This window comes from Trachemys scripta, chromosome 9 (assembly GCF_013100865.1).
Source record: "Trachemys scripta elegans isolate TJP31775 chromosome 9, CAS_Tse_1.0, whole genome shotgun sequence".
In the NCBI taxonomy this organism is placed as follows: Eukaryota; Metazoa; Chordata; order Testudines; family Emydidae; genus Trachemys; species Trachemys scripta.
This window is the reverse complement of record NC_048306.1, coordinates 47,063,951-47,089,027: the sequence shown is the minus strand read 5'-3', so window position 1 is coordinate 47,089,027 and position 25,077 is coordinate 47,063,951. Positions and strand designations below refer to the sequence as shown.

Here is a 25,077-nt window from a genome sequence, read left to right as displayed (position 1 = left end):
CTCCCCCACCCTCACTAACTTTCACTGGGCTGGGGCAGGGAGTTGGGGTGCACAAGGGGGTGCAGGCTCTGGGCTGGGGCCGAGGGGTCTAGAGTGTGGGAGAGGGCTCCGGCCTGAGCCTGGGGCAGGGGATTGGAGTGCAGGAGCGGGTGTGGGATGCGGGCTGTGGGAGGGAGTTTGGGTGCAGGAGGGGGCTCCAGGCTGGGGCTGAGTGTTGGGGTGCAGGAGGGGGTGCGGGATGTAGGCTCTGGGAGGGAGTTTGGGTGCAGAAGTGGGCTCTGGGCTGGGGCCGAATGTTGGGGTGCAGGAGGGGGTACAGGGTACTGGCTCCGGGAGGGCAGCGCAGCGGGGCTAAGGCAGCCTCCTTGCCTTCCCCGGCCCCACACCACTCCTGGACGCAGCCGACATGCCCCTGTGGCGGGCACATGGCTTTGTGTGCTGCCCCTCTCTGCAGGCACTGTCCCCGCAGCTCCCATTGGCTGCAGTTCCCTGTTCCCAGCCAATGGGAGCTGCGGGGTGGTGCTTGTAGGCAGGAGCAGCGCACGGAGACCCCTGCCCCCTCCCACCAGGGGCCTCAGCGGCGTGCTGGCCGCTTCCGGGAGCGGCACGGGGCCGCGGTCCGGGCAGGCAGGGAGCCTGCCTTAGCCCTGCTGCACTGCCGGACTTTTACCGGCCAGAGATCACGATCAACTGTCAGAGGCTCCAGGATCGACCAGTCAATCGCAATCTACTGGTTGGTGACCACTGCTCTAATCCAAGGTCCATATGAAACGTGAAGGCAAAAATACATGCAAAAATGGTGATAATTCAAACAAATAAACCATCACTTTGCCCTTCCAAATCCTGGGCAGGACCATTCAAGCCCTGGGTAAGGGTCCCCGCCTCTCCTACTGGACATGGTTTCCCAGGAAGGGCTCTGTCCACTTTGACGTATCCATGAAGATGGAGGAAGAGCTGTGGTAGAGCCAGAGGCAGGGCAGGGCTCCCTCCCTTGTCCATATATCTTTGGCACAATCATAAACTTCCATCTCCACCCGGTAGTCACCATCCAGGCCCTTCCAGCGTCCACCTGTCACAAAGAGTTTGCCTCCCAGTGGCACCATGCCTCCGTTTTCATGCAGAGTGTGAAGCAGCTGCACCTGTAGGAGATATCAGTCATGATATAGGGCTATAGCCCACTCACACCACATCATGATATATGGAATCCAGGCTGCCTTACACAGAAGGCACTCATTATATACAAACAGACAAACAGGGTTCCACACAGCTTGAGTTCCATCTTTGTCTCTGGTTCCTTACCAGGTGCCACACCCTGGCTGGAACTCTGTACTGCATACCGAAACATGGAGGGTCTGAGTAACATCCTTCAAGTAAACATCTTTCCATCTCCATTTCTTACAAGAGGAAAGGGGGTGGAAGAACAGATATGTCTTCAGTGCAGAGTTAACTCGGGTGACTAACACCCAGATTAGCCTAGTCTGGGTTTCAAAGTAGCAGCCGTGTTAGTCTGTATCCGCAAAAAGAACAGGAGTACTTGTGGCACCTTAGAGACTAACAGATTTATTTCAGCATAAGCTTTCGTGGGCTACAGCTCACTTCTTCAGATGCATAGAGTGGAACACACAGACAGAAGATATTTATACATACAGAGAACATGAAAAGGTGGAAGTACGCATACCAATTGTAAGAGGCCAATCAAAGCCACACCCCAGTTGCTGTGCCCTTATTGGCTCTACACTCACTAGGACTTCTAGGGGCACATCCCATGGTTCTTTGCACTGCAGTGAGCTGAGCCCTTCTGAGCACGCAGGGGGAATTGTGGGAAGGCATTGGAGGACTGTCAGCACTGGAGGGATTTATCCTGTGTCCTCACTGCAGAGTGGGTGGGTTACCTAACACATAACCTTGCCAGGCCAGCTTTCCTGGGCTGAAAGTTCCACTAAACCCAGGTGAGCTTTTTTGGGGGCTAGAGAAAACCCCCAAGGAAGACCCTGAGTGAATTGCACAGGGCACATATGCAATAAGGAATCATTTCTGGGCTCAAATCTCAAAGACCTCATAAGTGGAATGAGGTTCCGGGATCTCAGCCCAGCTCCTAGAAAACCAAGCTGCTTTGTTAAGATGTGATGAGACGTCCATGTTACTGAGCTGAATGGGAATTGTAGGAGGGGCTCTGCTGACAGTGCCGTGACTTGTGTGCATCAATCAGGAAGAGCACAGCACATCTAGTGCTGAATTGGGGCTGGAACAACGTTCCATGCCATGGGGTCCAGCAGTTACTGAAGAATTTAAAGTCTTCATTAAAATAAATAAATAAATCATTTTCCAAATGAGCCACCTAAATCCACAGGGAGGGCTGCAGGTGGTGAGCACCTCTGAAAAACCAGGCTGCTTTCATGCAGATACTTAACTGTGGACTTAGGTGCCAAGATGTGAAACTTTTTGCCTAAGTTTGTAGCTCAGATAGCTGTAAAGAAAACTTTGTAAATCCCACCCAATAAATACAGGTAGCTTATAACAAAATCAGCCTAATGGCCTGCGCACTGCACTAGGATTCAGGAAACCTGGCTTCTAGTCCCATTTCTGCCACTGGCCTATTGGGGAATTTGGGCAAGTCACTTCACTTCTCTGTGTCTGAGTCCCCAGCTGTAAACAATGGAGATAATGATAATTTGTGTGTTACTGATGAAAACTGCTGGTGAGAGCCAAGCAATATTATTATTAAAAGAGCTCTCAGCTGCCCCAGAAACATCTTAACTCATTTAATCTGTCAGTGGTATTTCTATGGTGCCTATCACACTGGGATTTACATGTCAATGAGGTGTTAACTCTGAAGCCTAATTATGACTTACATATCATAAGAACATAAGATTGGCCCTAGTAGGTCAGACCAAAGGTCCATCTAGTCCAGTATCCTGTCTTCCAACAGTGGCCAGTGCCAGGTGCCCCAGAGGGAACGAACAGGAACAGGTAATCTTCAAGTGATCCATCCCCTGTCACTCCTTCCCAGCTTCTGGCAAACAGAGGCTAGGGACATCATTCCTGCCCATCCTGGCTAATAGCTATTGATGGACCTATCCTCAATGAATTTATCTAGTTCTTTTTTGAGCCCTGTTATGGTCTTGGTCTTCATAACATCCTCTGGCAAAGAGTTCCACAGGTTGACTGTGTGTTGTGTGAAGAAATACTTCTTTTTATTTGTTTTAAACCTGCTGCTTATTAATTTCATTGGGTGACCCCTAGATCTTGTGTTATGAGAAGTAGTAAACAACACTTCCTTATCTACTTTCTCTACACCAGTCATGATTTTATAGACCTCAAGCATATCTCCCCTTAGCTGTCTCTTTTCCAAGATGAAAAGTCCCAGTCTTATTAATCTCTCCTCATACGGAAGCCGTTCCATACCCCTAATCATTTTTGTTGCCCTTTTCTGAACCTTTTCCAATTCCAATATATCTTTTTTGAGATGGGGTGACCACATCTGCACACAGTATTCAAGATGTGGGAGTACCATGGATTTATATAGAGGCAACATGATATTTTCTGTCCTATTATCTATCCCTTTCTTAATTATTCCCTGCGTTCTGTTTGCTTTTTTTGACAGCCACTGCACATTGAGTGGATGTTTTCAGAGAACTATCCATAATGACTCGAAGATCTCTTTCTTGAGTGGTAACAGCTAGTTTAGACCCCCATATCAACATGGCTAAGTAGGTTTCAGTGCAGCTCACTTAGCCATGGTGGCTGGGAATTACAGGAGCTTCACTTCCATAACTCCGCCTCAAGATACATACAGGACAAAAGTGGCATAAGACCCAGTTAGTGTCACAGGCCCTATCCCTTCTTTTTGAGTCTATCAGTATCACTTTTATTACAGTAGTGTCTAAACTGAGACAGGGCTCAGGGCCCCGCTGTGCTAGGTGCTGTACACACCTGGAAAGCAATGACAGTTACTGGGAGCTTACAGGCTATGACAGGTGGCGAGACCAAGCTGTGGCGAAGAGGGGGAGGGAAAGGTAGTCCTGACCAGAGCAATAACCAGGAGTTGCAGTGCTTACACTGAATCCTGACTCCAGGACAGGTGGGTGGGATGACATGAATGGAATAGACAAAGTGAAACTGAAATCAGCCAAGTTACCAGCCCATCCTGTCTGCCTGCTTGTCCCACTTTGCACAAGGACACTTGATCAAGATACCTCCAGCTTCTCCTAGACCAGTGGTTCTCAACCAGGTGTCTGGGGCCCCCTTGGGGGCTGTGAGAGGGATCAGGGGGTCCGCCATGCATAGCTGGAATTATACTCGCTAGGACCCAGGGCAGAAAGCCAGAGCTCTGCTGCGCAGGAATATAACCCCAAGCCCACCACCCGGGGCTAAAGTTGAAGCCTGAGCAATTTAGTTTCACAATGCTCCCTGTGGCATGGGGCCCTGAGTAATTGCTCTGCTTACTACCTCCTAATGCGGATCCTGGCTTTTATAAGCCAAAAAAAAAAAAAAAAAAGTGGTTGTGGCACAGCTGGGCCAATGAGCATGTTTGGGGGGCCTGAGAAAGAAAAAGGTTGAGAAAAAGGTCAGAGATGATGCTACTAGAGTTGTGCTGGGTGACCCTAGACCTGAGGAACACTCTGCTCTATAGGCAGAGAAGGAAGGAGACCTGTGCATGCTATGCTGAAAGAGTTAACAGAACCAGTCCCAGAACTGGAACCAATGGGTGACCAATGGGGCACTGAATGTTATTCATAAGCAGAAAAAAAAGGGAGCGGAGGGAGGGAGAGACTGGCAGGGCTCTCTCCGCACCTGTCTGGAGTACTGGCAGCTTGGTCAGCTGAGCACTGACGCCATGTGAACAGCTGCAGCAGGATTTCAGAATGATCTTGTGTAACCCAGCCCTGCAACAACATTACACACAGCTCCTCGAAGGCCAATGGGGCCCAGGGAAGTGGGCTATGTCATGCTGCTTCCTGGGGTCCCTTCACTCCAAGACAGAACTTCCTGGGGCTCTGGGATAGGCATTTAGGGGGTTAGATCAAAGCCACCAGCTCCCAGCTTCCCTTTGACTGGAGAATCACTCAGAGAAGAGGATAAGCCTCTGTTTGAGGGTCCCATTCCCAGGGGCTCGGGAGGTAGAATCATAGAATCATAGAATTTCATGGTTGGAAGGGACCTCGGGAGGTCATCTAGTCCAACCCCCTGCTCAAAGCAGGACCAATCCCCAACTAAATCATCCCAGCCAGGGCTTTGTCAAGCCTGACCTTAAAAACCTCTAAGGAAGAAGATTCCACCACCTCCCTAGGTAACCCATTCCAGGGCTTCACCACCCTCCTAGTGAAAAAGTTTTTCCTAATATCCAACCTAAACCTCCCCCACTGCAACTTGAGACCATTACTCCTTGTTCTGTCATCTGGTATCACTGAGAACAGTCTAGATCTGTCCTCTTTGGAAGCCCCTTTCAGGTAATTGAAAGCAGCTATCAAATCCCCCCTCATTCTTCTCTTTTGCAAACTAAACTAAACTACTCAATCCCTGGTAGAAACAATCCCTGGTAGAAGCAGCAATGGCTGGAACTTTACTTTGAGCTGTGGGGAAATGAGTTTGGGGGTCTCAGCTCACTGGTCCCTTGCTCCAACCTTAGTCAGTTCAATAGATGGTTCTGGCAGACACTACTCAAAAGGAATACAGAGTATTTGGCCTCCAGGCCAAATTGCCCACGAGCCGCAGAAGAAGTGGTCTGACCCAAGGCCATATTAGTGGGTTAATGTGGAGAAGCCTAGGATTGAATAACTATTGCTTTCTACCAGGACAGGGTTATAGAGAAGGGGTGTCCCAATACGCTGGGTTAGGCATTATGAAATCCACATACATATCAAATAGAGCGCTCCCTTCAACATGGCACTGGGGAATCCATGTCCAGCATGGTGCACCCCAGTGACCCACTCCACCTACCTTCTGCCAGATGTTAGCATTCGGATCATACACATACACCTTCTTTGTGTTGTCCCCAATGAGGTAAATTGCTCCATGCAGGGAGGCGCAGCGCGGGGCAGAGAGGTACTTCGGGATGAACGGGGATGCGATTACACTCCACACATCTGCCAGAAACAGCCATCATCAGTTAGTGACAGTGCTTAGGAGCCTGGACTAGTAATGAAGTTATCACAGGGTGTTAATGAGAGTTACCCCTAGGGTGACAGAGTCACAAGGAGGGGAGAGAGCAGGCTGGCCCACCACAGTAGCTTACTGGGCTGATTCTCATATCATTTACACTGGTGTAAATCAGGAGTCAATCCATTTACATTCATGGCATTATATGGGTGTAAATACTCTCAGAATTAGGCCCTATAACTGACCTCTTACCATTTGGGCCTTGTATCAATATACAAGCCAGTCATGTGAGGTTTTCGCCATGCATTGTCTGATGTGATTAACATTAGCCTCGCATGTAATTCACTTGTAGGGAGCAAACTGTGGTCCTGAGACCAGCTGGACACTGGTGTAGATGTGAAGAGGCAAAAGAGGGAGCATATTTTGGAGTTGTCTCCATTTATCTATCTTTGTGCTAGTTTCAAAGGTTAAAGCTTCTGGTGAGTCAACATGAGGTTAAACTGGGCTATGGTATTTAAATCAGTTAATGGAGTGAAGACACATCTCTTCTTTCACGGGAACTAGACAGCACCAATCTCGCTTTAACCATTTTGGTTATCATGTAGGGACAGAGCAAAGAGTGATTCTGGGTACCAGCTAACATATGCTTGTCATGTGACTCCTTTACTCAAGGTATTCTAATGCTCAGTCACTTTGTATGACTTCAGGGCAATGTATCTAAGACCTACTGAGCAAGAGGATGGGTGCTAGTAAAGGGCTTCTCAAACATGTGAGCCACTAATAGCTCCAAAATAACTTTCCAGGCTCACAGATCATCACATTGTCATGTGCCACTGCCGTATCATGCTGATGTCATGTGCACATGTGTCCCTCTGAGACACACGTAGTGGCAGCGCTGGAAAGAGGATCACAAAGGAGCCAGCACACCTGGCCTTCTGATGAAGAACCACATCAGATGTGGGAAAGAATGTCCAGATGACAGTGGAGGCACAGGGCCAGAATGTGAGACCCTTACTCCCACTGGGGAACAGTTACTCATATGAGCAGTATTATAATAATAATACCCAGTTCTTATGTCATGCTTTTAATTAGTTGCTCTCACAGCACTTTACAAAGGAGTCAGTATCATGATCTCCATTTTACAAATGGAGAAACTGAGGCACAGAGAGGCGATGGGACTTGCTCAAAGTCACCCACAGGCCAACTGCAGCACCAGGAATAGAAGCCAGCTCTCCTGAGTCCCAGTCCAGTACTCTGTCCACTAGGCCACACTGCCTCCACTTGCCTTCAATGGAGCTAGCTTGCGTAAGTTAATGCTCACTAGGGTGAATAAGAAGTTCACAATCTGGCTCACAGTGAACAATTCCTGAACTAGAAGAGAACGCGAGTCTGGAGTTCACTTTGGGGGAGAGATGATAGCTGAAGCTTACTCAGTTTGCTCATCCACAATACTGTAAATCAGAAATATCTTGGACACTGTGTAGGTAGCACTTTTGCCCCATTTAAATTTGGTTCACTCTCACTAATGTTCTCATACTGGGTCTTATGAAACTCCATGTAAGTAAATAACCAGAAACAGTTCAATGTCTCCTGTGTTTTAAATAACTGGAAATGGCTACATGAAACGGGCAGCAATTGTTTGGAGTTTCACCGTACCTAAGGGAACAAGGCACCAACCCTCAGCTGGTGGAAATCAGTATCGTTCCATAGAGGGCAATGGAGCTATGCCGAGTCACCCCAAGCCAAAGAATTTAGGCCTTGACACAGAATGAGTGCAGAATCTACAGCGTCTCTCAGCAGGAATCCCTCCTTCCTGCTATACAATGGGCACAGAAGTGCCACCACGTTCCCTGGCCCCGATTCAAGATGAACAAACATAACTTATGCATCACTGACTCACATATGCTCTAGTTCTATCCTTGCATCCTGATTTCATGCAGGGCAACACACATGTTGTACGTGAACACGATGAACATGCACCAGGACTGGCACAGCATTGTTAGGAGGGACCTTTCCGAGGCTCGGGCCTTTGCGTCCAAAATTCCTGTTGCTGTTCCTTCTCCTTACCTATGACGGGGTTGTAACACTGCAGGGTTAGTGCGTTGTACTTGACAGCACAAGAGCCAATGAGATAGAGCTTGCCCAGACATCCAGTTGCAGTGAAGTTGCTAACATACTTCAGGGCAGGGCTGATGGAGCACCAGCTATTATTGTAAGGGTCATAGCTCTCCACCTCCACTGTGTCCACTGTGGTCCCTACACACCAAGAGAGGAGACAGGCGAGAGGTTAGCACAGCACAGCGAGTATTATTTGCATTGCAGTAGCATCGGGAGTCCAGAGCCCCATTATGCCACATGCTGTACAAACACATGACAAAGAGACAGGCCCTGACCCAAAGCACTTCCAATCTCAGTACAAGACAGGAGACAATAGATGGATACAACAAACAGAGAGCACAAGGAAACAATTTGACCAGAGCGATCAGCATGCTGAGCAGGGGGCACAGCATGCCAGCTGCATAACCACAGTCAAGTGGTCTGCAGGCATCTCAGCAGGGGATCTGAAGGACAATGAGCTGGCCCTATGGGTGTCTCCATACAGAAGGGATGACAGGGGAGGAAGTGCAAAGGCACCTGTTTGAATAGGGTTTAAATGGGTAACTGAGACTGGCATCATTTGCAGAATGAAGGCAGAAGCTGATCCAGGAGTGAGCCAGCTTACTGTGCATGTATGTGCTGACTGCCGACATAGGATGGATGATAGTGCATGTGGTCTCTGCAGGTATTAAATGCCTGCACAGCTGTATGTGGTTGAATGTTGCTAGGATGTAGTCATATTAGCAGATGCTTATGTAAGTTTATAGTAGGTTACATTCTCCTATTTTCTGCCGTCTCTGCTTTAACTGAGCAGCAAACACAAATATTTCAATTGGCATCTTAATAAACTTCTTCACCTGCTGTTTAAATCCATTGTTCTGGACTCGATTATTGTGAAATGCTTTGTATTGTGGCCTTATCAGAGACTGACAGACAAGAGAGAGGGGAGGTGGCCAGAGAGACGGATGGTGCCTACCCCCAATGGCATAGATCTCTCCATTGAGGACAGCACTGGCATGGTTTGTTCGGGGTTTCAGCATTGGTGCAATGGGTTTCCATGCACCCTCCTTGAGACGGAAGCACCAGGACTGGGTTGTGGACCAGGTGTCATTCTGCGTCCCCCTGGAGCCACCTAGAAAGAGAATAATCTATCACATACACAGAGAGAAAATGTTGTAGGGCAGAGTCAGCCCTGCCCCAGGTAGTGGTCTTACGCTGCATCTTTTGCCTTGACGTGTAGGCCCCTTCACAGGCATTAAATCAAACAGTGACCACCTGAACAGCTTTGAAGACAACTTTACAAGAACACAGCACCACAGGCTGCTGGCTGCAGCTCAATAGAAGCAACCCCCAGAAAATAAAAACAAGCTAATCTAACGCCCAAGCAAACAAAAGGTCACCAAATTTAAACTCAGGCAAACTGTGAGAAGGAGTAAAATCCACAGAAGAGAGCGCTCTACTGAAAAGCCCAGCTACTGCCAGGCCTAGCGAGATGAACTTCAGCAGGTAGATAGAGAAGGGGGTCTCCAAAAACCACACCATCCAAGCATGAAGTACAGCCTGGGGCATAATTAATTCATGGCACTGTGGTGTCATGGGCCATTCTTCCATTCATTAATTTAATTAAATCAGCCTAAGAGCTCTGAACTTATACAACCTGGAAATTGCTGAACTACTGCCCAGGAGCTATGTGATACCACAGAACTTCCTCAGAGTTGCTGCTTATTGGCAAAATGTCCTCTGGATGCCATGGAAAAAGTAACATTTATTAAATGAATTTGTCATTTATTTTCTCTGTTTGAAAAAATACCCTGTGGATCAACCAGACCAGCCACGTGAAGGGAAACACAAGGAATTCCAAAGGTTAGGTTCCAGCTTAGGTTTAGCAGAGGGGTTGGATAAGAGCCCCAAGTTACATACCTGTGACATAAACATAATTATTTAGTGCCACCAGAGAAAAGCCCCATTTATTGTAGTCTGGAAAGTCAGGAAGAGCCATCCATCTTTCTGAAACACAGAAAAGCCATAAAGAACCTAAAGGCTTAGACCAGATCCAAAGGCATAAGCCACTACATACTTCCCAATGCGCCTATTTTCCCAACATGTGACTGAAATGCAAGACAACATGCCTCCTCTGCTGTAAATAAGAGGTAGGATCAGAACTGTTAAAACGGTCCCTTCCCCAGATTTCCCTACCCCCTCCATCACTCCCCTAGTTATTCGGCACAGTGGGTCTTTAGGAAATTCAGTGGAACCAGATCCTCATGTACTGCTTCCAATGGAAGGAATATTGAAAAAGAGTCTTTACAGTTCGCCACTGCCAGTAACAAAAGCTGGCCAAACTCCACCAAGTTTTTGCAATATATTGAACTGCACAACTGCCATTCATTTCACTCTGGATGTACTCTTGGAAAGGAACGCGGGAAGCCTAAGAACAGCTCTTATTCTATGCTGAACAGTGTTATGCAGGCTCCCTTAGACAACACCCCAATATTCTCCAGCCATCTCTACTGTAACACAGTATCTGTAGGGGATGGGTGAGGAATGCTTACAAGTGTAATTCTGATGGAACCCTTTCCCCTTTTGGTACTCAAATGGCTCCACTCACAGGTCTTAAAGAATCGAAAATAAACCTGCCATTAAAATGGAAATCTCCTGATTCTGTGGGCCCGATCTCAGCTGGTATAAATCAACACAGTTCCACTGACCTCATGGAGCTACACCAATTTAAATCAACTGGGGATCTGGCCAATTGCCTTCAGTGGCATTACAATAATTTACACCTGCTGACGATCCAGCCCTGTTACTGTGAAAATGTTCTGGAATCCGTGTGTCAGCCTCTGGCAGTCACCAATGCCTTGAGCTTCCACCATACCTGTCTGTGCCATGCTGTACATGGCAGGAGGGGAAACCTACCCCATGCCTGTGGAAATCAGTTTGTGCCTGGAAGTGTGAGATTGCGTCCACTTCTCATAGCATGCAGGACTACAACAGCTACCCACTGACTATTGCACGGGTACTGGAGCGTATCTCTTCTGTACGACACTAGATCATACCTGCGTTAAAACTGCTCTGCTGTCTCATGGCCTGACCTACAGCTCACTGAAGTCAGTGGGAATCTTTTCATTGACGTCAATGGACATTTGCTCAGGCCCTTAGAAAATAGCACTGGGAGGCTGAGACCTGGCTACGTTCATTTGGCTACAGGGGAATTGTGTGTGTTAATTAGCGCTGGTCCTTGTGTACATAATGTTGTCAAAGTCTCCTGCAATTGCATCAGTCTGCCAGGATTATGCCCTGTCTCCACACCCAAGCTGCAGAAAATCTGACTCATGGGCTTGTCACCTGGAGAATAGAGCTAGCATTAGGCTGTGTGATTGCGGGAGCATCAGCCTGTGGGGAAAGCAGCTGTTCAGTGAATGACAAAAGCCAATGACTCAGAGCATTACATCACCCTGGTAACGGCTTCATTCTAGGATGAACTTGGCTAGTTACTGTGTGTGTCTAAATCTCTGATGTAAAGGATTCGCTGGTAATCTAGCCCCTGGCACGGCCGCTTTGTTTGTGAGCCACAGCACAGTGTTCTGCAGCATGGTTCCAGGACCACTCTCAGGAGCCGAGGCCTTTGAGAAATTGAGGAGCTCACGGCCGGTTATGGACTCGGAAACTGTGACCAGACTCACAGCACCCAGGCATCTTTTTTTGTTTGTTTTTAATCTGCATTTTAGAACCAATTGGACACTAGAGCTGTGTGAGCTGTGGGGCATTCTCATCACACACCCTCCCAGGGCCAGTTAAGGCCCCCATTAGTGGCCCTGTGGATAAGAATGGGCAATAGTCCGAATAAATGGGTCAAATCTGGCTCCACTGAAGTCAGTGAGAGTTTGGCTGCTGGCTTCAGTGGAACCAGGATCCAGCATCCCGGGAGGGATGGTGGGAGGAAGCATCTATTTTTTGGTCTATGGGGAGACAATGACTGAGAGACTCCATTCCTTCTTGTGCATAGGGTCTGACTGAGACCTGTGTATTGTGACTCCTGTCTTCTCACACAAATGGCTCTCACACCTCCAGTTTGAAAACACTGACATGTAGTTTACTTATTTTAATCTCAACCACCACCCTTTACAGGCCTGGGCAGCAACTCTATTTACAGGGACATACCAATATCATCCCCCTTTGCCAGAGAGAAGAGGACAGAGATCTCTCCACGCAGAGATATCTCTTCATTCTGGTCATGCTAACCTCTCCCACTCTCTCTTTCTGTCTCTCATTCCCACTTTGCACTTCCTTCTTGTGGCCTTTCTGCTTTTCCAGTTAATGGGTTAACTAGCTCCTTAGCTCCCTAGCAATTAGTCCCAGCTTTTCTCAATCTGGCCCTTCTCTGGGAAACTAATTGGCCTTCCAGTGAGCAGAGTGCTAGTTCAGCTGCTGGTTCTCAGTCCTCCCACATATATTTTATACAAACAATACTAGCTGGCATTTCAAAGGGGGATTGGCAACATCCCCACCTAACAGACAGGAAACTGAAGAGGCGTCAATATTTTCAATGGTAGCCTCTGAATTTAGGCCACTCTGTTTAAAACTATAGGGCCTAAGTGATGTGGCTGAACCAGTGCCAGAGCTGGGAAGAGAAGGCAGGTCTCCTGATTTCTGGTCCTTTGTCCTCTCTAAGTGACCACACACCATCAGCAGACCCTCAAACCCCGCCCCCAAACTTCACCAAGGCATGGTTAGCTGTGTGAGTTCATCTTCTCGATCCTACTCAATGGCTTTGAACAGGTGACACACAGAGGCTAAGAGGAGACCAGAACACTTAGTAACTGGCAGAAATTTCTCTCTCCCAAGGGGAAAAGCTTAAGAGAGAAAGACTGCATATCTATTGCATCACACGCTTTGCCCACAAAACTTTTAGGGCCAAATCCAGGGCTCCATCTTCTTAGCGGTAATCCAGCAGCGCACAGGGGATGGAGAGTGGTTCGAACAGGGCAGCTGGGGAATCCCCAGCATGCATGAAGTCACTGCCTCACACCTTCTGGTGTAAGACCTCCAGTAGAGAACAGAAACTCTGCTCCAATACTGCAGTTATTCAGCAAGCTGCACCACTGAAGTCCTGTCTGAGGTGGATGTAACCCTGGGTGTAGCAAACAGGCATGGCCTCCCTCGGAGATTGGCAGTGAGGGAGGGCCAGACGCCTCCTGGTGGGCGGAACCAGGAAGGACACTCTCACCATGCCAGAAGCACAGGGGTGGGATAGGAACAGGAGGTATAAAAGGCCGGGCCTTGTAGCTCAGTTGGGTAGCAGCTGCCAAAGGAGATTGACATGTTTTCTCCACTGCTGAGGCAGGAGCCTGCAGAGGATGTCAGTTACCCTGAGGACTTGCCCAAGCTACCAGAGCTGCCAGACCCAACCAATGCTGAAGAGCTGCTGGGATTGCCACTGGCAGTATACCCTGAGGAGATGGAGGATGTACAGGTACACCTTGAGAGAAGGGTAGGAAGGAGCCCAGGGATAGCTGACTGTAGTCTGGCTGCAGGGACATCTGAAACATGGTCAGTGTGTAGCAGTGGGTTTCCCTGTGACCGAGTGGCAGACTGCTCTGCCACTGTTAGGGCCCTGGGCTGGGATGCAGTGGAGTCAGATGGGCCTGCATCCCTCTATCCCTGGCAGTACTCCCCCTCTTCAGGCCAAGAGGCCTGTGCTTGTCTAGCTCTCCCCAGAGCCAGGATGACAAATTGTACCTGGGTGCCTGACCCCTTGCTGGAGCCCCCTAGACTGTGTTGGGCACTCACCCTTGCCTGAGATGTAGAACCCAAGACTGTGTTTGGTACCCTGCCCCATCTGAGGGCCTGGGTTCCCAGACTATACCTGACTATACCCTGTCTGAGGGTTGGACTTTAGATTGTTTGATGTCCTGCCCTGCCTGAGGGCGTGGGCCGCAGAACCACTCACTGCTCAACCCCGCTGGAGGGCTTGAGCACCAAGACTAACTTCCCCATTATCTTAGACTGTCCTTAACGGGGTATGACAGCAAAGGGGTGTGGCCTCCCTCGGAGATTGACTGTGAGAAAGGGCCACACACGCCTACACTGGGCCTGGCCTGAACCTCAGCTAGGAACAGGCTTGGTTTTGCTTGCTTACTGGTCTTGGGATTGTAAAAGGCGAAGTTCCGGGAGACTGGCAACTCCACATCTTCTGCCTCGTTCTCTTCCAGAGCTCGACCCGCGACCACCACCAGCACTTCCTCCAGCTTCTGTGGAAGGGCGAGCAGGCTCTTCTGGACAAAGGACCTGTTTTCCACCTTATAGAAGATAAAAGAAACATGTCACCAGACTCAGCGGCTAGGCCCCTGCCCCTCATTTTCCTGGACAGGAGTTCTAGAATGGCAGTAGGTCTGCTCTGGTGGTGGGTGGAGAGCCAGGTGGCTTCCTCTCTGGCTCTAGTGGCTGCTGCTACCTCTGCAGGAGGCTGTCTGCAGACTCAGGCAGATGGTGCTGTGTCACTTACACTCAAGGGCACATTCTCAAGCTTTCCTTGGCCACCAGAAGGGTACAAACCTTCTGTGTTAAATGCAAGCTGAGATTCTGATGTCATGTGCCAGGGCACATGCCTATGAGTTTATCTAGCCGTGGTGCAATGGGAGTTTTGGAAATGTGAATGCTGCCAACCCAAAATCAGCTATGTTATTGAAAATGGAATGGGGGCATAGGGAGAAGAGAGCAAAGCCTGCTGAGCAGGGAGTTGAGGGGACTCATCCACTGCAGCCTGAACTTGGGCCAGCATTCCCTGCTGCCTCCTCTCTGCCTGACATGCTCCTTCATCACTGAGGCTGTTATCTTTGCCATTATCTGGGCAGAAAATCACTCTGTCTCTCTCCTTTAGCCCTGTGTGGACTGACCGTGCTGCTGCTGCTTCCAGGGCTCACAGTGCAGACTGTAAAAACAACGAGGAGTCCTTGTGGCACCTTAGAAACTAACAAATTTATTTGGGCTTAAGCTTTCGTGGGCTAAAACCCACTTCATCAGATGCATGGAGTGGAAAATACAGAGGCAGGTATAAATACACAGCACATGAAAAGATGGGAGTTGCCTTACCAAGTTGGGGGTCAGTGCTAACAAGTCATTGGGAGGTGCTGCATTAGGAGAACATCACCAGACAGACATTTAAATTGTTTGTTTTAACTAAAACAAAAACATTATGTATTCAACAGCAAACATATAATTTAACACAAGCATATGAATTTTTGAATTTAAACATTCAAGTTTTTTAAAATCAAGTTTGTTTTTGTTACAATTGTTTTTAACTAAAATAGTTAAAAGAAATATATTTTGAGAAAACAAAGTAAATCGACTGTCAGCCAGCTCAACATGAGAAACTTAAATATTGGCTTCTGGAGCTAACTCAGTCGTCTTCACCTTCATTTTCCTGTTTGTTCATAATCTGGAAAAGAAAAACAAGCTTTCCTGCTTTTTCAGGTCCCAAATGATTTCTCAATTTGGAGTGAATTAGTCCAAAGGAAGAAAATATTCTTTCAGAAGAAGCTACTGCTGTTAAAAGTGAGATTATCACTTCAACAGTCTCTGAATCCAAGTGAATCAAAGTCACTGGTGTGAAATTCTTTAAAACATCATCAGCAAACCTATATTTCTTGACTGGTTCACCCTTAGCTCTGAAGTTTATTACAATTGGCATTATGGAGGGATGATGGCTGGATGTCCATGTCATAGCCAGCTCCTCTTCTTCAGCAGTTAAGGTTTGACCCTGGTACCGACTATTGAGAATATTTGCAAGAAAATGAGCTGGAGATAGTGCTTGTCCCATTTGTGTTTTTTTTAATGCTTGTAATTTAACTCTGTCATTGCATATTTCTCTTTTTAAAGATCTCACTCAGTTCCTTCCAAATGTCAACAGCATCAGCAATAAAACAGCTATTTCTCTGCATTTTGTTCAAGGCTACAGAAATCGGCTTCAGGGTACTCAGCATGTCTTCAACATTTCTCTTAAGCCCAATGTTGAGAACTTTGGCGGTGACAGTGCCATCTATTTTTTTTCATGATTTTATTCACAAACTGTCATCAGATTAAGCCAGTTCTTGATATAGTTCTCAAAACAGTCCACTACTGAGTTCCATTGCAAGTCTTGTGGGAGAGTTAGCTTGGTTCCTCCCACTTTTTTCAGAGCAGCTGCTGCAAAGTGGTTGTTACGGAAGTATTTTGCCATTTCAACAACATTAGCCTTTATTTCTGGAACACTGCAGTCTTTGGCTAGGAGGTGCATCAAATGAGCACTGCAACCTTATGTTATTAGCTTGGGACTCGCTTCACTCTCTTCTAAATAATTTCTTCTCCTCTTGGATACCTCCTGAGGTCCCTTCCAAGCTGATATTCTATGACAGGGATTGGCAACTTTTGGCACGCGGCTCGCCAGGGTAGGCACCCTGGCGGGCCGGTCTGGTTTGTTTACCTGCCGCGTCCACAGGTTCGGCCGATCACGGCTCCTACTGGCCGTGGTTCGCCGCTCTAGGCCAATGGGGGTGGCGGGAAGTGGTGGCCAGCACATCCCTTGGCCTGCGCCGCTTCCCGCAGTCCCCATTGGCCTGGGACGGTGAACTGCAGCCAGTGGGAGCTGCAATGGGCCAAACTTGCGGATGCGGCAGGTAAACAAACCAGCCTGTCCCGCCAGGGTGCTTACCCTGGCGAGCCGTGTGCCAAAGGTTGCTGATCCCTATTCTATGATTTGCAGCATTGTCTGTGACCAAGCTGCATATTAGACATTTGAAAAAAAAAATTTCAGTTTGTGACAGCTTTTACTGCTACTTCTTGTAAGTATTCTGCTGTGTGCACATTTCCTGATGTATCAATTGTTTCTGTAAGGAAGACATTCCCGTCTTCTATTGTCACATAAGCACATACAACAGGATCATTGTGGACATTGCTCCACCCATCAAGACTCAAGTTAACAATTTCATCCTCTAGACCTTTTGCACACTGCTCAATTTCTTTCATACACTTTATCCAGCAATTTGCCTCTGACATCTGCTCTGTTGGGTGGACTGTATCCTGGTCTTAATGACTGAACCATGTTAATGAAGTGTAGGTTCTCAGTCATATGGAAAGGAGAGTTTTTTGCATAAACAAACTGGGCAAGTTTTTCATCAATTACCTCTTTTTGTAATCTGCTGGTTCTTATCACAAATTTCTTTATGGTTGTTTCTGGATGATGGAGATTTTTTTTTTCTTTTTACTACAGTATATCGCCTGTAGCATGACAGTATATACTGTCGTATGATGTGACATACATGATGTGACTTATCTGCCAACGATAGTGTTTCACTCTGAAACTATAGAAAATGATGGTGATCTTGAAGATGGATAGTCTTCAGAATCCTGTAAGTCAATGCAGTTATTTAATTATTATTACCATACTGCTCATTTAGTATTACTCACTGCATTCACTGACACTCAGTACTACTTTAAAGGTGAAACTGTAAAAGGAAGATCTTCCTATTTCAGCTATTTGTTTTTTTTTATCACAACTGCCTCTAAAATAATAGTACCATAGAGTAACAACTATATATTTTTTTGCTCAAACATGAGAATTCAAGAATAGTCCAGAAAGAAAGCAGGCAGTCCTTAAGCAAGAAGTATGAAATAAAAAAGTTGACCAACCTGAAGATCCTGCATGTTCAGACATGTTCCTTTCATCTTCAATGCAGCTTCCTCCTGAGAAGGAACACTTCTCATGATGTTGTTTCATTCGGGCACCCAGGCCTTGCATTTCTTTGTTGCACTGTTTGCATTTTGCACACATATCTGTCTTACCCACAGGTAGAGGAACTTCATTTAAAATATTCCCAAACTGGGTCTCTTTTACAACCTGCTGCCATTAAAGGTTTTCCCTTCTAGTGAGAGAATGGTATAGTAGATCTCAAATCAATGAAGGCTACACTCAGAAAGACCTCAAGACTTCTGGAATATGCTGCTCAAACAGTTTCACTTTTGTTTCTACTGCCTGTCCCTACCTTCTCACGTTTATCTCGAGACTTTGTCTCCTTGTCCAGATCTATTCCGCCCAAACAATCTTCTATTCATTGAACTTTTTGAAACTTTGCACTTTTAGAGAGAGGTAAGGGATTGACTCTGTGTACACAAATTTGCAGAGGGACAATAGGGTTGAGATCTCTTATTTCTCACCTCTAGATATTTATTTTAAGCCATTTTTGTGTTAACAAGCATATTATCTCTAGAGACACAAATCCACAGTTTGAGAACAGCAAAACTAAGCATCTCTGATGGTATCTTCTAGACTGAGCACTGAGTCCCAGTGTGTAGATAGAAAGATTAACCTAAATAATCTATACAGAAGCCCCTGGAACCGCATATGGCTGGGGTCCCTAATCCATGAACTATTGGAACTCATTTACAAAACTTTTCTCAAACATTATATGAATATATTGTCTCATACTATAGAATTAGAATTTATAATCCCTATTCCATGATAAAGATATTTTTGAGCTATAATATATCTCATCTTTAGATAAGTTTTTTTTCCTCAAAAAGCAGTTTATCAAAAAATCAGATTTAAGTAAAATCTGCTTTTTTTTTTAATTAGTCATTTTTATCCACCTTGAACTCTTCCCCACTGAGGGAGCCAGTTACTGCTGTAGTAAGCCTGAAAAGCCTTTGAGGGTGCGACTGAGCTGCAAGGTACTAATCTATGGCATCAGTCACTTCACATGAAGCCCAGGTACCAGATTCTTGGCTTTCAGCAATAGATGTGTTTTGCTTAGTTCCTAGGCTGCACAAGAACCCAACTAGGTTTTGCGGTGGCTGTCCAAGGTGAATTATAGTATTTGCAGCTAATATTTGTATTAGAGTCAGGTGCAATTGCAGCAGTTGACCTTGATCTAACATGATCTCTTAAACTTGGGTCCTAGGAGACAGTTCTCCTCCTGTCTGTATATGCCACTGCAGGTTAGGTGGACACTCAGTTGAATGCCCTCAATGCTGGAATTTGCTCCCCTGCATCATCAATAGAGCTGGAGTCTGCTGACAAGGTCTGTCTCTAGTATCCAAGATTTCCCTGTGGCCATCCAGGTTGATATTTGCTTTGGAGGAAGGTTCTAGTTTTACCTTTTGCTAAAATAGCCAAAGACTGTGAGCCAACTCCTCAGCAGGAATAATTAAGATAGGGATAGATAATAGGATGGGAAATATCATGTTGCCTCTATATAAATCCATGGTACTCCCCCATCTTGAATACTGTGTGCGGATGTGGTCACCCCATCTCAAAAAAGATATATTGGAAAAGATTCAGAAAAAGGCAACAAAAATGATTAGGGGTTTGGAACAGCTGCCGTATGAGGAGAGATTAATAAGACTGGGACTTTTCAGCTCGGAAAAGAGATGAATAAAGGGGATATGCTAGAGCTCTATAAAATCATGACTGGCCTGGAGAAAGTGCATAAGGAAGTGTTATTTACTCCTGCTCATATCACAAAAACTAGGGGTTAATTAATAAAAATTAATAGGCAGCAGGTTTAAAACAAATAAAAGGAAGTATTTCTTCTCACAAGGCACAGTCAACCTGTGGAACTCCTTGCTAGAGGATGTTGTGAAGGTCAAGACCATAACAGGGTTCAAAAAAGAACTAGATAAATTCATGGAGGATAGGTCCATCAATGGCTATTAGCTAGGATGGGCAGGAATGGTGTCCCTAGCCTCTGTTTGCCAGAAGCTGGGAATGAGTGACAGGGGATGGATCACTTGAGGATTACCTGTTCTGTTCGTTCCCTCTGGGCCACCTGGCACTGGCCACTGTCGGAAGACAGGATACTGGGCTAGATGGACCTTTGGTCTGACCCAGTAGGGCCGTTCTTATGTGTAAATCAGCATAGCTCTTTCTGTTTGTGGCTGCATTCTGAGATGTGGTGAGTTAGGTGCATTTCAGAAAGCAAAGCAATAAGTAAAGGTTGCTCTGTTCATTTGTTTGGAATAAAGCAAGAATGAATCAGTTATGGAAATTAGTGGTGGAAGAATAACTTTCCCCCTCTCTCCAAGAACTCACACTCATTGGTTTGGTTCAGATTAGCACCCAAGAATTTCTGTGCTTGTTCAAAGTTACCTCAACTAATTCCGTGGTCTGGGAAACTTGTGAACACACAGTATCTGTGCAAGCATTTTGGCCTGGCCTGGTTTCAGTTGGGTTGGAAATACCCACCTTATAAGCCTTTCCTGTGGTGTTTATGCCTCTAGGCTCTACCAAAATGCGGTGCCGATGCATGTGAAAATGAAGAATCAATTAAACTATCACAGCCTTCCAAGAGCTGGAGGGGTGAGCTCAAACTTTGGGAGGAGGTTTGGGTTGGTTATTTGACCTGACTTGTCACCTCAATTTGTCTGTTCACCAATTACACATTTTAGATATAGTTCCTTAAAGGCTTTGGCTAGACAGGAAAATGTTTCTGGTATAAACTAAGGGGTAAATGTAAACTGATATAGCTATCCCAGTACAACCCTCCTCCTACCCCACCATCCCTGGGCAGACACTTTCATTCCAGGACAAGAGGAGCCTTTATTCCATTAAACTTGGGCAGGAGGTTAAACTAAACCAAAAAAGGCCACTCATCTACCAGACTAGGAGTGTCCACAAAGTGGGCTATAGTGGTGCGACTATAACTGGTAGACCTCTCCCAGGCAGAGAAGCTAGGAGTGGCTGTGCTCACTGAGAGGGAATGGATTGAGGTAAAGCTCCTGCAGAGCCTACAGTGGATTTCTGCACTGAGCTGGAAGAGGCTTGACTACAGAGACGATTTGGGGTGGCTCTGGGCTTGCACTGGATTCCTGTGCCTAGCTGACTCTGGGGAAAGCCCCACTTCCCTCTGCTGGCCTTTAGGGCATCTCCCTCAGCATTTCTATAGCACCTTCTGAACCACATTCACCATTGAAATGGAAAAGTAGTCTGACCTGGACTCTCACACCTAGGAATCTGATTGGACACTGGTGCAGATCATTTCCCACTGGCAACCTCCCTCCAGGACAGAAGCTCCATCTAGACAGGGCCATTCTGATACCTTACAGCACTGACCGTGCTTCGGTAGCTGGAGATGACGGCTTTGCAAGCTTCTGAATCCTGGATCAGTGGCTCCAATGAGAGTAGGTTCTGCAGGTACTGGTCTGGTAGTGAAACCAGGTGCACCAGGTCTAGGAGCTCTGGCAGGTGCTTGGCTCTAGATGCTTCTTCGTACCTCACCCACCTAAGCACAGCCTCAGCTAGGCTCTGTTCTTCCTGTACCTGCAGCAGGTCATCGGACAAGTAGACTACTAGCCTCTCCTTGGATAGCTGGAGAAACTCCTCCTGGTGTGATACAGCCTCAAAGTTCTCCTGCAGGAAAGCCCAGGCCTTTGAGGACACCTCCGGGCAGCCATGGTTCTCCCCAAACTCACAGATGCCCAGGCAGTTGGTTGCATCCATCTGCTGTCTCAGGTAGCGGCTGCAGACTTTCTGGATGGTGGGGAAGTGGAGCTGGTTGGAGGTGCGGATTAGAGCCTCCACATTCCCCTGGTTGATGGTGATCTTTCCTGTGTAAGCAAAGTCGATCAGAGTCTCCATGACAGCAGGATCCACCTCTTTGATCTCCACGTGGGCTGAGATGCTCTCAATAAAGTCGCCAGTGAACATGGCATTGAAGTAGTGGCTGCAGAGGGCCAGGATGCTGCGGTGGCAGGGGAACTCATGCCCACCCACAAGCAGCGTGACGTCGGAGAGCTTCGGATTGGAGCGCAGGCTCCACAGGCCTTCCAGGATGGCCTGGGGATGGGATGGGAGGGAGAAATCGAAGTCATCAACGTTCCTCACCATGGTGCTATCCTCTGGTAAAGCCCACTCCTGCTCTTAGGGCTCTAACATGGAAACTCCACCCTGCTTAGCAAGCAATGAAAGAGGGGAATGAATGATTAGCTGGTTGCCCTGGAAGGGAAGGACAGTAGCAACACTCTCCTCTTAAAGGCTGAGTCTCCCAAACAACTTAAAGGCACAAGCAGGGTTGATGATGTGTGCTTCTGTGACTTGTGGGTCAATGCACTCATCTCCCACCCCTCCCCGCCCCCCATGAAGCACATGTCTCCAGAGGTTCCAGGCTCATAGGTGTATCCCAGAGCACTTCCCCTTGCTGGACTAAGTGCCTCTCCCCTGCAGCCCCTCTCTTCACTGACTGTCCCCTGTTGGGAAACCAATTTCTGGCTCCTCTTAGAAAAAGGAGAGAATCTGATTGAATGATATTTTCAGTGGCCTATGTGGCTTTTCCCCCAGGCTGCTGCTCCCAGTAAACATCCGCAAAACTAACCCATTGTCCTCCTCCAAAACCCGCCTTAAACCTCTCCTTTGACATGAAGCTTACAAGAACCCTGACAGTGTTTAGCCTGCTGGTGTTCTGAGACCACCGCCTAGCCTGATGACTGATAGACTCATTGTTTCCTTGTATTCTCTTCCCCCCGCCATTTGTCTTTCTGTATCCAGCCACTGTCACTCATCTTATATTAAGGGTATATCTAAACTACAGCAGCACAGCGATGGCACCGCAGGTCTGATGCTGTAGCGCCAGGGTGTAGATGCTTTCTACATTAACAGAAGAGGGTTTTCCAGTGATGGCGTTAGTCCACCTCTCCGAGAGGCAGTAGTTAGGTCAAGGGAAGAATCCTTCCAACGTACTCTGGAGAGAGGGGCTGAGGGGGAGAGCTGTGTGGCAGCTCCCCATGTGCTGGATAGAATAATAATTATTCCATCAACCTAGCTGCATCTACAACAGGGGTGAAGTCACCCTACCTCTGTCTCACTAGGTGTGGAATTCATCACAGCCCTGAGCTGGAGCGGGGTCAGCTAAGTTTTAGGTGTAGATATATCCTTACACCACAGGGATGGTTTGTTCTGTGATCATGCAGTGTCTGGCATGCTGGACGCCTGGCCCATGACTGGCGCTCCCATGTGCTGCACTAATAAAACAACCAATGGGCATGACAATGATACAAACACATAGGACGAGACAGTCCTACCCTGAAGAGCTGCCAGTCTAACCAGACAGAGAAAACAGGGGCACAAAGAGGTGCAATGATTAGTCCAGGGTCCCACAATCAGTCTGTAGCAAAGCCAAGAAGATTTTCCTGACACCCAGTCCAGTCCCCTTGCCACTGGCCATTGACTACAATGATGCTACCCCAATTTTCCCCATCTGAGGATCTGGCCTAATATGATCTCCTCCTCCCAGAATCACCTGTTTTCCTCCTTTCTCCCTCTAGCCTTGTTATAGCTCCAAATCCCACTAAGCGTTTGCATGCTCCTCCAGAGACATTTCCCTGCAGAGAGCACATGGCAACAGTGAGGGAACATGCGCTGGCTGCAGGCTACCCGGATTTACCAGGGTACAGTGGGGACAGATGGCCTGGGGGGCTCTGAAGCTGGCACACCATTCCTGACATACTCTGGAGAGAAGGGTTGGTGGGGAGGGCTGAAGGGTGACTCCCCTGGTGCTGCATGGCGACAACAGCAGTTTGGGGGCCCACTCTGGAAGGCTCCCTGTAGTACAAGCACTGAAGAGGGCTGGCACGCACAAAATAAAGGAGCTGTTATTAACTGGGGCTTTTCTCTATGTGCAGCACTGTGAGCCTAGGCGCCAGCCAGCAGAGTGCCCTCACTGCATGCTGTGCCCTCCATCCAGCACCTTCTCACACTGCCACAGGCCAGTGCTGGCAGCCCCAGCTTACCTCTCAGCTGCCTCCGAAATGCCTCTGTCCAGCCGATCGATTGACTGGCCTGTTTGATCAGTGGTGCTTGGGCGGCCCGGGGAGAGCCCGGTGCAGCCAGATTCCCAGCCGTGGGAGCTCAGCACTCAGGAGGGGCACAGTTTAAGGACAGCTTGGCTGGAGACTAGGGGGATTATTTTTAGACGGCAGCCTGTCCGTGGGGCGGGGGAGGTGGGAAGTTCTTTGACAGTTACTGTCTCCAGGCCACCTGCTCTTCAAGCGACCTGCCAGGAGAGAAAGGCAGGGGGCCAGGAAGGAGGCAGAGGTGGGGCTGCGTAAGCAGGGCTTTGCTGGCCTTTGGAAGGCAGCCTCACCAGGTTAACGACTGCTTTGTCCCCAGGCCAGCTCTGGTGCAAGCCCCCTCCCGCCCCAGTGGAAGTCTCCTCCAGGAGCTCAGGGTGACAGAGCACCTCGCCCCAGGATTGCCTGGGCTTGCTGTCCCCCGAATGACAAGTGGCCGAGTTGGCTTTGAGAGCAGACAATACTGCTCTCTGGGGACACAGAGCTTAGCTCCCAAGCTCATTGTGGCAGGACACTCCTGGGTTTTTTGTGGCAGCAGTGCCTGGGCCAGGGCTTCATTCACTCTACTGGGGAGCAAGGGAGGCTGGGGCCTGAACACACATGGGCTGCTCCACTGTCTGCAGCGAGCAAGGATTGCCCCTGTGTGTAATGCTTTGAAGAATCAGGCCCTCTCCTACCCCCATTTGTACACACATCTGCTAGGGAAAAGCTGGTGACTACCCCACGGAGTTCCTCAGTTGTATCTAAAGAGCATCCTAAGCATTAGACCAGGGATCGGCAACCTTTGGCATGTGGCTCGCCAGGGTAAGCACCCTGGTTGGCCCAGCCCGTTTGTTTACTTGCTGCGTCCACAGGTTCGGCTGATCGTGGCTCCCGCTGGCCAATAGGGCCTGCGGGAAGCGGCACGGGCCGAGGGATGTACTGGCCGCCGCTTCCCACCGCTCCCATTGGCCTGGAGCAGTGAACCGCGGCCAGTGGGAGCCGCGATCGGCCAAAGCCGTGGACGCGGCAGGTAAACAAACCGGTCCGGCCTGCCATGGTGCTTACCCTGGCGAGCTGCGTGCC

The 25,077-nt window shown here is 48.0% G+C and overlaps 1 protein-coding gene across 3 annotated transcripts; it reads right to left on the bottom strand.

Annotated features, from left to right (window-relative positions):
• Positions 1-604: 604 nt before the first annotated feature.
• KLHL30 (kelch like family member 30) lies at positions 605-24,123 on the bottom strand. Of its 3 annotated transcripts, none has more exons than XM_034782456.1 (9): positions 23,953-24,123; positions 21,281-22,117; positions 17,863-17,916; positions 14,336-14,495; positions 10,117-10,203; positions 9,173-9,328; positions 8,167-8,355; positions 5,941-6,086; positions 605-1,139 (listed from the first exon to the last, which is right to left on the bottom strand). In XM_034782456.1, exons 2-9 carry the CDS (start codon positions 22,052-22,054, stop codon positions 888-890), a joined length of 1,818 nt encoding a protein of 605 aa, XP_034638347.1. In that variant the 5' UTR covers positions 22,055-22,117; positions 23,953-24,123; the 3' UTR covers positions 605-887. The 3 variants fall into 3 exon arrangements, with proteins under 3 accessions (XP_034638347.1, XP_034638346.1, XP_034638348.1); XM_034782455.1 differs by having other exon boundaries at positions 21,281-22,114; XM_034782457.1 differs by lacking the exon at positions 17,863-17,916 and having other exon boundaries at positions 21,281-22,114; positions 23,953-24,122.
• Between the last annotated feature and the right edge of the window lie 954 nt (positions 24,124-25,077).